The following is a 17,716-nucleotide window of genomic DNA, read 5'->3' as shown; positions in this document are numbered from 1 at the left end:
GCAAATTCTGACAGATCTCAATCATAGTGAAAAAATGCTAAGTCACATTTGTTAAAGTTTCTGCAAGAACTTCATTAATCTGTAAATCCCAGATTCACTTTCAGTCAGCCCAGACATTCACCAAAGTTGTTCCTGTTTCGAGGCCCCCACCTTCCCTTTTGTTTTACAGAAAAAGGGAAGGTTGAATCTAGCAACCATGGCAAAAACTTAATAAAAGCAGCAAGTAAAATTGCCAAGGACATAGAAGACAACTTTGTCCTAATTCTTCAAATTTCTTTTGATTATAATATATCAAAGGATGTAACTGTAAAGCTTCAAATTGCCTCTATTTAAAATAAAAAACAATCAACAACCAACCAACCTACCTTCTCGTATTTGTAGATTAAGTTTTCAGCTTGTGCTAACCCAAGTGCAACCTGCGTCATTCTTTTTGTATGAATGCTTTGCCTCACTGCTCCAGCCAGGAACGGGGAGAGGAGCTGCACTGACCAGCTGTCAGGCACTAGCTGCAAAACTACAGCCGCATCAAACTCAGCAGCATGGTTATTCAAGAGATCCACAGCAGCCATGACTAGTGCACAATCCGGAGCGCCTGGATTTAGATACACTGACAGCAGCATATGGAAAAGCCTCCGTCTGTACTGCATGTCTCTGTTCTCAGAGTTCCATATACAGTATTCTTCAGCAGCATGGAAGTCCTTTAATTCATGGACAAGGATATGCAAAGCCTTCTCATGTTCTTCTAGTTTTCCATATAAAATTGCACTTTCCATATGAAGGTCTGTGCCCTGGATTTTGTCTGTTAAATGAGAAATAATGCAATATTTGCTTAGTGGAGAAGACAACTATTTGCTCTCACAGCATCAATGCAAACAAGCCCAAAGAATTCAACTCCTGCTACTTTTGCAGGGGTGCTGGCAGCTATAAAGAGGACAGATATTTTTAAGTACAAGAATGCCTAGATGTATGGAAACACATCTCCAACAAAAATGCACCACAAAAAAAAAAGAAAAAAGAGATTACTGAATAACAGGTGATAAAACCAGCATCACTGACAATCTTAAATTCTAGCATGTCAGTCTTGCATGTTTCTGCGCACACTGCTACCATGTATGATAAACTGTAAGATGAAGCTGCAATATTTTTAACTTCTGCTTCTCCCAGCATTACAGAAAATTACAGAATAGTTTGAAGTCCGTAGAAGACGCTAAAGATCAAACAGTATTTCCCTTTTCTTAAAGGGCACTACAAACCCTTAACCCAGTCTGTAAGTTTAAAGTGTCGGCAACAGGCAGAAGGAATGGCAAGTTCATTTGGTATTTCAAGATAAAGTAGAAAATCCTCTACTGATTATAAAGGTGATAAAGATCGGGCATAGGCCCAATGCTCATATTTTTGCTTAGCATGAACCCCAGCTTTCGGGGTGAGAGTGTGTTACGGACAACAAACAAGTCCTTGGTACTCAGATTCCTCAAAGCTTTGCTTCAGTTCACTGAGAAAACAGACTGCTTAACAAATAAACTTGTAACTCTTCCCTTTGCAAACGACTGTCACAAGTTAAATGCTCATCATTAAATTGAAACTGACTACAAATTAAGGAGACAATTGTATGAAGATATTTTTTCTAGCTAATTACAGTATTCTGTCTTTGCTGCAGTGGCAAACATACCACTATACCTCATGAGCGAAGACAACACTAACAAATACGCTTTTTAAATTGACTTGTGTGCGTTAGAAATACAGATGGTAAGCTTATCAACCAAATACACCTAGAAACCTCAGATCTTTTAGTTTTCTATCCTTATGAAGCCTTTTTTCGGTTGTTTCCTGCTGGAACTGGCGTACAGCATTTGTAATAGACAACATGCACCTTACCCAAAATAAAGTGAATTCTGTAAAGATCAGATTTCTGAAGAAGACTGCGTAGTTTCAACAGCAGTTCAGTTGTTTCCGTACACTTATCCGTGGTCACAGATTTTAGCTGAAGTATTGCCTCCAAGTACAAGACAGCTAGATGAGTATGGTACTTTTCTTTCTACAGAGGAAAAGAACAACTTTAGATCAGTTTACAAAGATAACCCCTTCTCCCCAGCAAGAACAGTGATGAATATTTACATAATTACATAGAAATGTGTTTAAATTCATTTATCTAATTCAAATTAATTAGAAAGTCTTTTGTTCATGCAGAGAGACAACTTATTCAGACCAACTTCACAAGATATACTATACCTATCATATGGTATTCTCTATTTCATTAATACAGATATTTCCAAAATGTAAATATGAAACATCTTATTTCTGAACCCCTCTTTACCTTAAATAAGCAAGAACTAGAAATATTTTTTCTTGTGCAAAAATCATTTCCTTTTGAAAGTTCACCTAATGAAAGTCAATGCAGTAAAGCACATCTCTCTCCTTTGAATACAAGTATGATCCCCACTGTGTCCTCTCCTTTCATTTCCCTTGTAAAATGAGTAATTTTTATCTAATTCATTCTACTTCATATTCAGGTATGTTCTTTGACCTTTCCTATTTCTGCAATAAAATTTGAGAAAGCCACCAAAGGCCGACAGGCACTCTGAAGGCAAGTGCTTTTTCTGTTATCCACTATCCAATATTCATCAAAACAAGTTGATGATTTGACTGTTTGAAACACTCTCACTAAAGCATTTACAATAATGTAGTAGTTTCTAAAGAGCAAATCAATTTATAATCCAGCTTTTACTAGCAGGTAGGGCAGATTTAATTATACATTATTTTTGTTACAAGTATTCTACAAGGCACTATGCTTAACTCAAAAAGTTGGTTTGAAAATGTTAATGAGATCAGAAACTAGAATAGTATTCTGTTATGGTGTCACACACCTTGATGTGTTTGCGATAATGACAGAGAGAAACCATTGATCTAGCATGTGTATTCGAAGATTGTAAATTAGTGAACTGGTCAGCAGATCTACTGAGTTCTTTCAATATTCATTTATTTGCAGGTTAAAGTAACTTCTCCTGTGCTTAAAATAACTCACATCCAAGTATGATAATGTTTGGCTGCTTCTGTATTATGCTTGAAAACGCAAGGGTAGAATACACTGTCATTTATGACTTGTGAACATCTAGAGTGGTTTGGAATTCTACAGCAAGAGGTATATAGTTTAATTCTATCATTAATTGCTCAAATCTCTCCAGAAGGACAGAATAAAACATACCTACTTGTAAAACACTGAATTAGCAATTTTAGTAGCTGCCACAGTGCAACAGGATTAGCACTTGCTTAACCAGTTTTCTATAATCTTACCAGACAGATTTGAGCCTCACCAGTGAAACAGAAAAGCATGCAATAATCAGATGTAAAAGAAACCCCACAAAACTCTGAGGGGAGTAAGCAACTGTCTTGCTATCACAAGAGTTGAAAAGTTTAAAATAATGCAGATATCTGCTCCTCATCTTCTGCTTTAATCTTAAAACCACCCCTTCACTACTCTGAGTACATCTGAAAGCCTTTAAGTTATGTTCATTTCTTCTAGACTTTGGCTTTTTTCAGAGTTATTCATCATAGTCCACATTCTGAATCCTAGGCCTATTTTTAGTATTCTTGTAGGACTCACCTCTATTTTTCTTTCCAACACTAGATGTTCTAGGTATTTAACACGTGCTTTAGGATATTTGTTAAGGCAACTGATGATATCATCTGGATTAATGTTATTTTTCTCCTGTTCTTCCAAAGGCCTTTTGGTGAATATCTGTACGCCAACCTAGAAAGAGTTAATTGCATTTAGGAACTCAGTGGCAACCATTTTATTACATTTTTATTTTAAATACTTATTTAATAGCACTATCAGATTACTTAGTACAGTATTCAGGAAGATAAACACCACAAAACACTGCTCAACACCACTAAGATTACACTACTCAGTGCTTACCGTGATCTCACTCATTCCTATCTCCATCACCCCAATTTGTAGTTTATACATTGTCCAGCCTACAAACCTTGTGCTCTTGTGGAGCCACAACCTCCACAAAAAGATCTGCATGACAGCAGAACAAGATACTTCAGCCCTTTGCAGCAAGAAAGTATAAGTTAGAGATCAGAATGTTTACAGCCTTATCGCTGTGTATATCATCTCATTTAAGAGACTTCTATAACGACCAAAACAAAAACTTAGAAATCTGTCATTGCATGTAATAACCAAGCTTTAAATTAATACAAATTAGGCAGTGACAAGCTCCAACAGCACAGACCGTCTGATACAGTGTAAAGCATCCCATTTCACGGCACACCACATTAATGGTTGCTACAAAATTTTTTTTTTGTTTGTTTGTTTTAATTCTTGTGGATTAAGTTAATTCTAGCGATGAAGTTTTGTCTTGAACGAAGGCTATTTATTCCACATCCTAGCATACAGATATCACCCAACCCTGGAATCCTTTTAAAAAAAGAAAAAGTAGCAACAGTAAACTTTTTTTAAGATCTGAACATTATCTTGCTTAGTATGAAGAAAACCAAAACACATGTTGTATCTTTCATTGTACAGAATGACCTAAACTTTGTTTTCAGAAGCACTTTTTCAGTAGTACTTTTTAACAGAGGGACTTTAAAGAACTGAAAAACCTGGAAGTTTTCTTCGGTTGATCACTAGTTAACTGGCATTAAAATATTCTGCAAAAACGGTCCACTTAGTTAATCAAAATGGAACAACATTAATGAACAACCAAACACCACTGCAGGGAAATACTTTATATTTATGATGTTCTTGGAAAAGTACACCGATCACAAACCTCTTCATTTTTCTGTAAAACCCATTCAGAGTATTTCCACACTAGATCTTGGTCTGAGCAGAATATAAGGAAGTCTACTATATATTCATAGAGATCCGAACGTGTAGAATCTTGAATGTCTCCATCAACTATTTTCACCCATAACTGCAACAAAACCACACAAAGATTAAAGTGCTTAAAACATGTATTAGCTCTTCCAACTCAAAATTTACATGAGCTACTACAACACTTAGTATTAGTCATTGATACTTGCAGAATTAGAAAGAGCTCCCAGGACCTGCAATTGCAAGGGATCTCACTGGTCACTAAATTCATGCTTCCTCTCCATCATAGGCTTTTCTTGCACCTGCCATATTCAACTAATTCAGACTCTGTATCATGTGGGTTCTCGCACTCTGAGAGCGACTGGCCAAATACGTCAGGAGGAGGTACGCTAATCACAAAGAATGCTGTTGATAAAAGTCCTTTTTTTGCAGTGCGTGGTATAATTTTCATGTGTTCTGTGCATGCAAGATTAAAAGCAAATGATATAAACAAGTTAGAAGAAAACCTGATTTTTTTGCAGCTCTTTCATTTTGCCTGAAGAACTTAAAAGTACCATGTGAAATTATTTTTATATAAATTGTAATTGGGATTAAAAGGTGCCATATCTGGCAGACCAGTTTAGCAATAAACCTTGTTCCTTGAAACAAAGAAAAATATCTTGCACGTGACAAAGGTACATACTGCTTTTGTTGTCCTCACTGGTTTTCTGCTTGGGAAATTACTTTTTACGTAACTGACCTGAATGCATTCAACAGTGTTACTGTGATGAACGTACTCAAAAAGGCACACAGTACAGCAAACTACTTCAGGTATTGGATATGGTCTGAGACTTACATGCTATTTAGTGATTAAGAACATGCTAATTTTTCTACATGAAGCTTTGCGGACAGGAATAATATAATCATTAGTCTGCAGTCTACAGACCTCTGCTAGTCTTGGTGACATCAGAAGCGGGGGGTCCCCAAAGGGATTAACTAACCCAACTGAAACCCACAGATCTTGCAGAATGTGTTCACTGTCCACCATCAGATAAGGAAATAAACTCTCGGTTGCTGTCAGTGTCTGCCATGAGATTACAATACTGCTTTGCTGTGTGTATACAGACTAATTAGCACAAGATCTGTTCCTGAAGTCTCTCGAACTTTTAAAGTGATCTCTTGATCATTTTAGCACTCCTGTCCATCTTTTAAAAGTACAAACATACGTTCTGTTACGCACAGTTTTGATTAAAAAATAGCATACAAGCATCTAAATAGCTCATCTTCACTAAGCTCTTCAGGTTTTTCACATCCAGCATGTTAATTTATTCAAAGAAGTCTTAGCACAAGTTTTTCCTATATATACACATCACTACTTTTCAAACAGATAAATTTGCACCTCAGATATTTATCTCAGAGGTAAACTGGTATTTTGGAATCGTTTGCAGGTGATATTAAAAGCTTTATTCTAACCTGAAGTGCTGCAGCATCCTGACCATTGTAGTGATACAGGAGACCAAGAGCAAAATACCTGTATAGAAAGAGAAAATAATATTAAAATCACTAGATCTTTCCTACCAATTTCATTATGGTTTGATTAGCACAGAATACAACAAATAATTGCTTACAGTGACATGTAGACAGCCATATCTACACTAGAACAAATGTCTGTAGGCTCTTTTTCAGAATCATAGGAGAGAAGTTCTGTCCTAGAAACATATCTGTGTCTTTCCTGTCTCTAAGGCAGTTTCTAGTTACTAGATCCAACTTAAACAAAGTATGTGTCACATTAGAGATGATTCCCATGCCACTCGTTGAATTTTATATACAGACTTAACACACAGCTTAAAATAAGAAATATTCCTCCAATAGTTAATCAGGTATCATTAAATCAAATTTTTATGATGATTTTACTTAAAACTCTGTTTTACTGTCAAAAATATTTCTTTCTTTACTGCAGCATGAAATCAAGTCAGGCAAGGAAGAGTTCTGTACAATGCCATTACAGAGGGGTTTTTGTGTACTGTAATAAAAATACAGCCTAAATAAGCAACTACAATTTTAAAGCCACTTAAGTGGCTCTGAAGTTAATAGCTTCTACCTAAGATAGTACATGCTTTAAGGCATCTTTTCATTCTGTCTGAATACCACTACGGTGTCCATTCAACTCTCACATTGTCACAAGGGCAAATAAATCATGGTCTTTTTTCCCCCCCAAAAAAATCTGTACCAATCCTTTATTTTTTTGTGTTGGACACAGAAACTTTCAGGAAGAACTCTGTATTTACCAGCATAAGACAGAATGCATTTCCTTTACCTCAGACTGTCAATTAATACCTTTTCAACAACATTTTCAAGTTACAAGTCAGGCCAAGTTGTCTTTTGGACCTGAAAGCACAGAAACTACAAGGATTTGAACACACTGCTCTAGAAGCCAAGTGTATTTAAGACAATTTTCCCTCTGGTCTCAAAGGTGCAATACTCAAAAAATGCACTCACTTTTTGTGTTTTTCCAGCCAGGCGGCACTATCTGTTAAAAGACAAAAGTTCTCTGAAACCAGCAGATCCAGCAGACTTTCATGATTTGCCTCGGCATAGAGCTTGAGTAAAGCCGTGTCAATATCTTCCTTGTAGCCATTCGCAACCTCAGTGCTGCGGACTTCATTCAAGTAACTCATGAGGAATCGTTTGCACTTTGTCATCTTCTCCTGGTCCCCTTGGGTCAGCTGGTTTAAGTCCGCGTACTCATGCAGAGGGGGATGAGACCGTATAAATGAAGAGGAAGTAGGCAACAGGAAGGGGTAGAGAGAGATCAGCTCCCGGACATCAAGCTGGCCGCTTCTGCAATTACAGTGTCAAACTAGATGAAGCAAAAAGAAAGAAAAAGTATACATAGGCACAAAAAAATAACATACTGGGAATGTGTGCTCACATATGCTTAGAGTCAGGAAACTAATGGGTTGTCAGTTTCTGGAAGTTATTGCCTAGTTCCATGCTGGAGAAAATATATTCAGAACAAATCTGGATTATTTTTTTTTTTTGCTATTTCTGTCCAAACTTGTTTATCATTCTTTTTCCTCCTATAGACATTGAAAGCTCCGAGAACTTGGAGACTGGCCAGCCTTTTGCTTTTGACATCCCACAGCTTGTTCTGTGGCTTATACAAAAAATCAGCTGAATAGCCTCACTGCAGTTCCTAGGAATGTCCTAAACTTCATCCATGCATTATGGGAGCTACTCTTCTGATGGAGGTAAAAAAACAGAGCAAGTGAACCCTTTCAGGCAAGCCATTAAGACTGTGCCAGTCTAGTACTGTAGAAAACAGCAACTTCCTGTAGAACGCTAAAGCTTTCAGAACACTTATTTGGATGATGAAAACGTTTTTGCCCAACCCTGAAACGCACCAAATACCTCCTTTGGCTCACTTCTTAAGGAGGTTCTGAAAACAAACTGTGTAGACTGAATATGCGTCCAGCTAAACAATAAGTAGTAGTCTATTGTACAGACATAGGTCTTGGGTGTACATCTATGTTGGATACTATGGACGGTTCTTCCACTTCATATGTGAAGAGCATCTATACTTTATCCAGGAGCAAGTTGTAAGACCAATACATTACACAAGACATTTTTTCTTTCAGCTTAGATTGAAGAAATTTTTCAAGCATTTGAAGAACGTGTATTGTGACAGAAGAATAAAATGAGAAGTTATTTCACATACGGCGAACAACTCCCCAGTTTTCACAGCTAGAATCACTCCTCCTCCCAGGCCTTGCTTTGGAAGAACAGCAAGAAATCAGGATTTATATTTTATTTCACTATCAAAGTCATTATTCAGAATTCATCTTTAAAGACAAGCATTCCTGAAATGCAGGAGATGTTGCTGAAAAAAATCAAAATGAACTGACAGTTCTCTAAAAGAAACCCTGTTTAGTTACTATTTTGTTGCAAATAAAATTTTTAAAAAATAGTTCTTATATATCCAGTGATCAGCAATCTCAAAAAGACTTTTCCTTCACAACCCTGACTGGAAAGAATTCCAGGAAGAAACAAGTTATAGCCATGGAAGTAGACAAAGCAGATTTCTGCAGGCAATAAATTGTGAAAGATGCTTACAAGTAGGCTCACCCCTTCCCTACTGTTGTGAAGTAAAGCAGTGGGACATGCCTTGAATTGTTCACTTCTTGCCAGAGACACAGTTCCAAAACCATCTAGGAAATATGAACTAGTAGGAAGCATCACTGTGGCAACACCTATTCAGAACTTTTAAAAAAAGTAAATACTGTCCTTTGGCTACAACAATCTATACACCAGAAGAATTAAGTTCTGGGAGACAGCAGCAACAGCAAATTTAAAAGCAGCAAGTATCCTGTTCCAGAACCTAGTTTCGGCAAAGCATGGGAAGAGCAACACAAAAAATAGAGGAGCCACAACAAAGAAAAATCTGAACATGGGACGCCTTCCCATAAGAAGAGGTTTGAATAGCAAGATTTTCTGATTTGTACGCAGTGCTCCTACTGCCTAAGAAACACCTCTACGCTACAAAGGCCAGCCTCTAACCAAGAGTAAAGTGTTCATGCTTACTTTTAGATTTCTGCAGTTGAGATTTCCTTTTAATCCCTCTTTTATGACTTGATATTTGGTTTTGAAATTCTTAAATCTACATTATGATGGAACTCACAAGCAGATGATTTTTTTTTAAGAGGCAGAATAAACAAGTAGCAGCAAGTGGTGCGACCTGACAGTTTGAAGAGCATTGGGGGTTTCAATACAAACTCATTACAGTAATCTAACTGCAGCTTCAGCTAGCCCAACTACTCGTGAAAGTTTAAGACTTGAGGAGCATGAGATAAAATATATTATCTGAGATGTATTACACTAGAAAATTAACCCTATTTAAAGAAAGAATTTTTTTCCCCCTCCAAGGTTCTTCACTTATTTGTTTTAGAACAAAAGCTAACCTATAACTTAAAGAACACGAACAGTACGCTCAAAATTAGTGCAGAAGCAAAGAGTTGATAAATCTGCAGAAATTCAAGTATAAACATTGGTTCCCTTGCTGGCTATGCTGTCAACTATTTGGAGATGGCCTAAGCTGAGATGTAGACTATGACTATGGAGATGGATAAGAAGTTAAAAATGCTATATTTAACATGCCACTTTTAATAAGTTTTAAAACAACTTCCAACTTCTACAGTAGTTTCTGCGTCTTTTCATCTTACCATCCAACTTTTCCTAGATAAGGAAGTAGTCAGCTACTTCACATCTGAACTTCATGGAGTTTGGCCTTAATGACCATCCGTTTCCAAAAGAAGAAGCAAAACCAGCTTCCAACTCAGGCTAGCCCAAACCCTGGGCTGTGAATCACCAGTGGTTCTCTCAGGTCTGACTCAAACTCATGTTGTACAGTTTTGCTCTCCCCACTGCAATGGTAGTCAGGAATCAAGCAGCCTCCTTTAAAAGCACAGTATCATCCAGAACAAACTTCAGAAGAATACCAAATACTAAACAATGACCCCACCTGCACGAGTGGTTAATGTTTACCTCAAGGCTTATGGCTCCTGGGATCTGTGGATGCCTTTTGGCTTTGGCTCTTTTCATCGCATTTGGAGGAAACAGTTTAGGAGCAGTTACAAAGGACCTCATCTCCCTTGAAAAACACATTTGAGTCTTCACCTTCTAGTATCTTGGGTTTAGCAAAATATAGCTAGCAATTTACCCCGAAGTAGAAAACAGGCTCTTAAGTCAAGCTTGTCAATGATAAGAGGCAACTTCCCTTTGAGTAATTCTGCATTAGATTTTTTTGGGCTTCATATATACAAACAACGCAACAGGGAGAATCTACAAGTTTTCAAAAAACTTAGGTCTAAATTCACACCCCTGAATTTACAGATAGCAGAGACGTCAAAGAAGCCGACATGATTTAGCTGTTTTGCCTAGATCCCACTGGCTGCAATAGAAGCTTATATTCTTGAAACACATTTAAGAGGCAAATCTCACACAGAGTCCTACTTCTTATGTCTCCAAGTATAAGTATGAGCAATTTTTTAACCTTTCCAGTGTAGGAGAGACTTTAGCTTTAAGTCTCTCTATAGCCTTTTTGCACGTGAGACAACATTGTGAAAAGAGTTAACATTTTGATTTGTTAAAAAGAGCAAAGTTTAGAAAAGTTCCAGTATCTGGTGTGTCAGACTGGAAGCAACACCTAACCAGTGAAAGGACATAATCCAACACACTGGAGAGAAATGGTTTCACTGTGACAGCTACCAACATCTCGGCAGGACATTCAGAATTCAGCAAACGGCCTGCCAAATGCCACTATTTGGTTTAACTGCATGCAAGCCTCCAATGATAGCAATATGAAATAGCAAAAATGTAATACATAAATCACAACTATATAATACAATCACAACTCTGCTCGTGCTTACAACAGAATGTGTCAGACCAAAGAAGCCTCACTGTGACAGCTCACTCAGTTTAAGATGAACGGATCCAGCTGAAGAAAGTTGTCAATAAATCTACCACTTCCTTCCCTTTTGTCAGCCTTCTTCAGTATTCAGAAGTATCAGTATAATCAAGAGGAACTTAGCAGGAAAGTATTCCTCTTAAAAGTTTCAGTATTTAAGAAATATCAAGTTAAGCACAAGATATAACTATATCATGACAAGGTTATCCAAGAAGGATTACTGATGCAAGAAAACAACACCTTTAGTCCAATATAATGATTTTCCCTACTAGCCTGTAACTAAGAGATATTTTCTGAGGGTGAAACAATCTCACTTCGTACTTGGCCAGAAGTATGCCCACATCACACCAAGTTCTTGGAGGTACGGCTACCACTCTGTGTATCACTCTAAATCCATCTTTTCTCAGACAGGTACCAAGTCTTCCCTTGGCATGAAGGGAATGAAGTTATTTCTGACTAACACTAGCTTGAAACCCTGCAGAGCAACACATGGGGATGGGAGGAAGTGTTTCCATAGACTGCTGTTACCTTTCCCATTTTTCCTATGAGCATCAGTAAGTCTAAAATGACCAAGACTGTTTGAGTGTATATTGGGACGCAAACAGATATTACTCAAACTGGGTGTGTTTACTAGGGCTGAAAATCAGAGAATCTAGATTCCATGGAGAGTTTTTTTTTTTTCCCCTGGAGTCACCAAAATAATCTGAATAGCTTATGTATGGCTGGCCAGAAGAAAAGCACAGAAAGCTTATCTTTGCTTTCTCCCCCCAACAGACTTCATGAACAGTTGTTCTACTCTGGAGCTGCATCTTTTAGAGGGAGGGAACACCTCGGGATGCTTACTCAGCTCCAAAATTCATGCCTGGGCAGCACGTTTTCTCATGAAGCATGTTTCTTTCTGCAGAGGAGCTCCCAGAATTCTGTTTGTTACAGCTCATTTGTCAGACGGACTGCTAGTTGGATAGAGGCTGCATAACTGATCTTGGCTCCTTCCACAAGGTGCTGGAGCTCCCCACAGGATATATTTTCCCCATTTCACTGCTTTTAAAAGATCCCCAGGCCACTACCAGCAAAGCAGGGCCCCCACATTAGCCTCCACAAAGAATTATTGACAGGCAGGGTGGAATAAAGCTGAAAGAAGTTGAAGTGTCAGCCATAGTCAAGACAGCTGCAGAGCTATACAAGTCTGGCCACCTAACCACACCTAGACAATGAAGACACTTTGTAGCCAGTATAATCTCAACAAGCTATTTTACCAAAGCTGGCCACACTGAAAAAACTGAAAAAAGGGTCCATTGGAAAGCCACATGGAAGGGCTTTGTGGAATTGTTGTAAAGGATTCTTAACTCTGTACAGCTGGTGCTTCTACTTCAGATAAACAACACAGCAGCAATTCAGTCTAGTGTTTGGAAGATTACAGGAAGGAAGAAGATTGCAAATTGCTCACTTGCCAAAAATTACAAGGTGATACAGACAGTGGTTGTGGTCAAAACAAATTGCCCCTAAATGCTGTTTAGGCTGTTCCTGTCATACCCTAATCTTCACTCAGCGTACACTGCCCATTCAAGCCCAGTGTCTCCCATTATCCTGGTGAGCAGGAGGCAAAATGGCAGTGTCCCTCATCAGTAGTAACATTCCCAAAGCTCTACTTCCCTTAATACATTTCCATAAACCCAAGGACAACTTCTTTCCTATACTGTACACACATAAAATATATAGAAAATTGTCTAACCTTAATCCTATTCCATAGACTCTAAACTGATTTAAAGTGAATTTCAGCAGATAACATGGAGAGTTATTTTACGTGGTCAGCATGGATTACACTAACTCTAGACAGTGCCCCATCACAGAATGAGGCATGGCTAGCAGAAATGAAATTATCAGGTAAAGTAAAGATAACAAGCAGCATTTTTTGAATGGATGTGGAATACCAAGGTCAATTTGTAAACAAGTGACTGCTGAAACAGCTAAATTGGGAAGGTTAGTGCAGACTTCAAGGACAAATAATCTGTCTTCTGGAAAAGACCTAGCAGAGCTAGTGTTAAAACAAATTCACTAACAGCATCCTCCAAAAAAATAGTGCAATTGTGTCAATAATATTTAAATTGAAACTAACTTTTAAATTGTAACTTTTGCTAAAAGTTTTTTTTTTTTCTTAAAAAAAAAAGAAAAAAGAACCAGGCAATTTTCATGCTGGAAATCACAGCACAGGCTCAGTAATAAAGCTTTGACCTTCATGGGCATAAAGTTAAAAAATCTCCACATATACAACACTCAGATTACAGGATTACAGCCTTAATGCTACTGTATATTAGCATACCAAAAAAAAAGCAGTGGCATTAACTCTGCAGTTATAAAGTTGTTTCAATGTTACTGTTTTTACCCCCCAACAAAACCATTTTATCACAGTGAACTAACATCTGTATCAAAACACACTCAAACAACTAAGTTTTTAAAACGAAGAACACTAGCTCCTTATTTAAAGAAGATAAATTAATAAAGTTCTTGTCACACAATTACCTGAAAAGTTCTTTTGCTTCAAGGAACTGAAGCTGTGCAAACTGTATAAAACCTGCTTGCTGCAGGATTCGTTTGTACATTACCTATGAAAGAGAAGGGGGGAAAAAGGTTTATTATATTTGTAAGGAGTTATTTATGTAGTGCTAGTCACTACTGCAATAACTACCTACCCAAAACACTGAACATACGATATTTAACCAGCCTTGTCAAGTTACATGCAAAATAAAGCCTTGATCCTCTACATTTTAAATTGTATGTACCTGAATATACTGAATCTGCTGCCCAGACTCAGTATCTTACACAAAAGTGTGTGAAAGCAACACTGTTCACGAGGACTTACTAAAAGCAAAGTCAACAAATAGCAAGTTTAAGTTTTCTTACTCAAATAATGACTTATCTGAGATCAGTCTGACTTGCCTCAAGTTTTTGCTCACGGTATTTGCAAGCGTGAAAGCCAATGGCCATCTTTGAAGTGCCCCATGATTCACCAGGCACACAAAAAAAATAAAAATAATGATTTAACTCAAGGGTGGTCCCACTTGATCACACACAACCAACTTTCTCCCCGTCTCACCTCACTTCTGCGCCAACCTTGCTGTTGATTCTCATAGTCTCATCCCTAGCTGATGACTATATTTCTGACTGCCAGTTTGGGGTTTGTTTTGTTGGCTTTTTTGTTTGTTGTTGTTTTTGGTTTTGTTTTTTTTTTTTTTAACAAAAATACTTCCAAAGCAGTTCAACTTCTCCAACATCCAGTACATTATGGAATGTACGTAAAAATATAGATAAAAAGAGGAGCACAAGTAAACCATATGAGAAGATATGTGTTATGAAGTTTTACTGTTAAGGTCATGCCTAGACAGAAAAAAGCTTACAAGAAGTTCACTAGAAAAAGAACACAAAACTACTTTAAATGTTGGGTATTTATTTAATCTGAATGGTCAATTAGTTACCACAAGATTAAACGAAACCCTTGTGCCCAGAATATTTCCAATGGCAAAAGAGAATTACTAAAAGCAAGGAACCTAACCTGTGCTCTGCAAAGCATCCACCTTTTGTGAAAACACTGGTATTTTGCAAATACACTTAGCTACATCCACATGCCCTCAGTTTTTCCCTTCAACTTTCTCATGAATATACAGCACTCTAATGTTTAACAGCGTACATGAATGTTGTTACTAGTAACAGACTCCCCTTTTCAATGAAAATACACAGACAATCTGCAATACATTAGAAACATATTCCAGGCAGGAGGCCTGACACTCATTAGCAATTCAAGTAGGATAGACTGATATTCTAATTGGTGATTTTTCACCTTGATTAAAGATCGTGGATTTACCAAGAGAAAAGCCTGGCTTAAGTCCATTCAGTCTGTGCATGCTTTACTAATGGTTCATCTTAAAGAAATACTTAATCTTGATCATTAGCAAGCCATTAAAATGTATTGATTTGTAAGGTTGTGGGACTTCTCTTGCCTCCTCAGTGTAGGGGAGAGGAGAAACAGAGGGAAATGCTACCTGGCATACCTTTTCAGACAAACATAACAATATAAAAATAAACAAACAATACTTCATGACATCTTTATATTAATGTTACTATGCTTTACATCCAAGTGTACTAATTCAAAATACACTTAAGTAAAGCTAAAAGGGAATTTAATTGCAGTAATAAAGTAAAACTACCTCAAGTGATTAAGTCCCAAAATATCCAAAATATTTTGGATTTCTGATTGTATTATTACATCAATAAATGCTAATCTATGAACTGATGAACACCTGTCTTAAGGTGTTCTTAAGGATGTTGGTAAAAGATTTCCATCTGCAACTCTCTGCATCTTGTGGCACCAGAAAAACTTAAAAATCTGGCCTCAGACTTCCCAGGGAGGGTTGAAATAAAAAAATTTCTCACCCTGCTAACTAGTATCAAAATAAGTTGTCTATTTGTTGGTTGTTTTTTTTTTTTTTTAAAAAAAGTTTGTTTTCAATCTTTACAATGGAGTGACCACTAATATTTACATATTTAGTGAATTAGGATATTGGAATTACGTTTGAGTTGATCTAAGACACTGAAGATACTGCTTTAATTGGACAGCTTAGTCTATCAACTCGTCGATAGTGTAAGTAAGTATAGATGCAAGGAATCAGTTTTAAATTTGAACTAATTACATGGTATTCACTTTCTCATTTAAACGTTGCCATATCTTCACTTGTCCCTTAAAGCCACACAACAAAAAAAGCTGTAGAATGTCTACAGACAGATGCTTTCCCAAATTTTTAAAGATGCAGTGATGGGATAGGGGGCATCCAGGTTGACTTTTAGCTGACAAGATAAACACTAGACATTAAGACATCCTATGGTAAAGATTATGGAAGCAACAGACCAGACTGTCTGTGGAAAATTCAGTATTTCCTCTTTCTCACCGGGTTTTAAAAATGGGCTAGACCTATATGCCCACCACATACAGTTAAATTTTGTTTATGATAGAAAAAACATCTTGAGCTTTTCCAGACCCATTTGCCAGAATAGCACAACAGACTTCTTTTAAAAAGGTACTAAGTTACACCCAGTCAAAACTCAATGCACTGTGTATTCCCCTATCATTTTTGAAGAACCACAATAGAAATTGAAGTGCTTTAGGCAAATTCTATATTGTTGACTGAATTCATGCTAAAAAACTAGCTACAAAAACATGAAATATGATTTGTATTAATTTGCATCTGCAAAAGTGTTAGAAAACAGAAAGATGACTGCTGAAGCTGCGATAGCTATACTGAAGCCTTAATTCTCTCAACTGCTAGTAAAAAGTCTTTCTAAAATGGTCAGAATTACCAACTAGATTGCCAAAAAGACTTTTTCTAGAAAGTCACTTCAGCTCTTGATCAGGTTTGGGTGCAGTTAATGTTTTTTGAAACTAAAAAGAAATGAGGGAGGGGAAAAAGAAAAAAAAAAAGAAAAAAGAGAGATACCTATGCAAGATGTGTGTCAATCTAACCAAGGTCTTCACTACCATCAACCATGATTTCTGCAAACTTCAGCTGTCCTGAAAAATTAATAAGTAGTATTCAGTCATTTCATGGTAGCATGGTAGAAAGGCCTTTGTATTCTTCTACCAAAAACTACATCCAAAGCCATCTCCTTGCAACACCTTTGCTTAGCTTTTCTTACCTAGCACTAACTCTTGATGCGCAAAGGAGTTTTCATCTAATATGGCAGAAATAAATTTGCAGTCTGCAGTGACCATGGATTAAGTAACAGGTTAGAGCATAGAGCATCTAACGCATGATGTGCTTCTTTCCAATAACTAAATATTGTCTGTACTAATAATTATGAGTACAGGACTTTACTGTGTCAATCCCACTATCATTCTGTATTACCAGCATACATGTATATATATAAAAATATATATATATATTTATGCTGATATAATACTGCTGACATAAAAAAGAAAGCGTGCACCTGTGTATGCATGCAATGACAATGCAGTATTGAACTGCAGGAAAAAACCCCATGTCGTCAAGATCTGTCCTATAATGCCATGACTGAGTTCACGTCACATGTGAGATGGCAACACCCATTGCAAACTGCAGAAATAAAAGCAGCATGTGGAAAATGGGGCACTATACTACATATATCAGACAATTACTATCACTCTTCTGCATGGATAAATTACAGTTGCTGGATCAAGTGCCTTAACGCCAAACCTACACATTTCTGCCCCTGCTCATATAAAATGGCAAAATAAGGCCTTGAAAATGTTGGCTACTCAAGAATCAGTAAAGCTTGCAAAATAGATATCTGAATATATCTATTAGAAGATACCTATTATCTGTCTTAGAAGATACCTATTATCTATCTATCTATTTAATATCTATTATCTGAAGATCTCTCTTAAACAAGAGTTAGAAAGGAGTGACTATGTGATCTATTAAAGCATGCCA

At 37.1% G+C, this 17,716-nt stretch overlaps 1 protein-coding gene across 2 annotated transcripts in view; it reads right to left on the bottom strand.

Moving 5' to 3' along the window:
• Positions 1-17,716, bottom strand: part of TGFBRAP1 (transforming growth factor beta receptor associated protein 1) — a 38,437-nt gene that overhangs the window by 5,149 nt on the left and 15,572 nt on the right. For both annotated transcript variants that reach the window (XM_063338891.1, XM_063338902.1), the window contains exons 5-11: positions 13,779-13,861; positions 7,295-7,636; positions 6,269-6,326; positions 4,773-4,916; positions 3,602-3,748; positions 1,876-2,035; positions 366-799 (exon numbers count right to left, since the gene is read on the bottom strand). In XM_063338891.1, the coding sequence (XP_063194961.1) occupies positions 366-799; positions 1,876-2,035; positions 3,602-3,748; positions 4,773-4,916; positions 6,269-6,326; positions 7,295-7,636; positions 13,779-13,861 (1,368 nt within the window). The remainder of the gene's footprint in view (positions 1-365; positions 800-1,875; positions 2,036-3,601; positions 3,749-4,772; positions 4,917-6,268; positions 6,327-7,294; positions 7,637-13,778; positions 13,862-17,716) is intronic.

Source organism: Chroicocephalus ridibundus, chromosome 1, assembly GCF_963924245.1.
Source record: "Chroicocephalus ridibundus chromosome 1, bChrRid1.1, whole genome shotgun sequence".
In the NCBI taxonomy this organism is placed as follows: Eukaryota; Metazoa; Chordata; class Aves; order Charadriiformes; family Laridae; genus Chroicocephalus; species Chroicocephalus ridibundus.
This window is presented reverse-complemented; position numbering and strand designations above follow the sequence as displayed.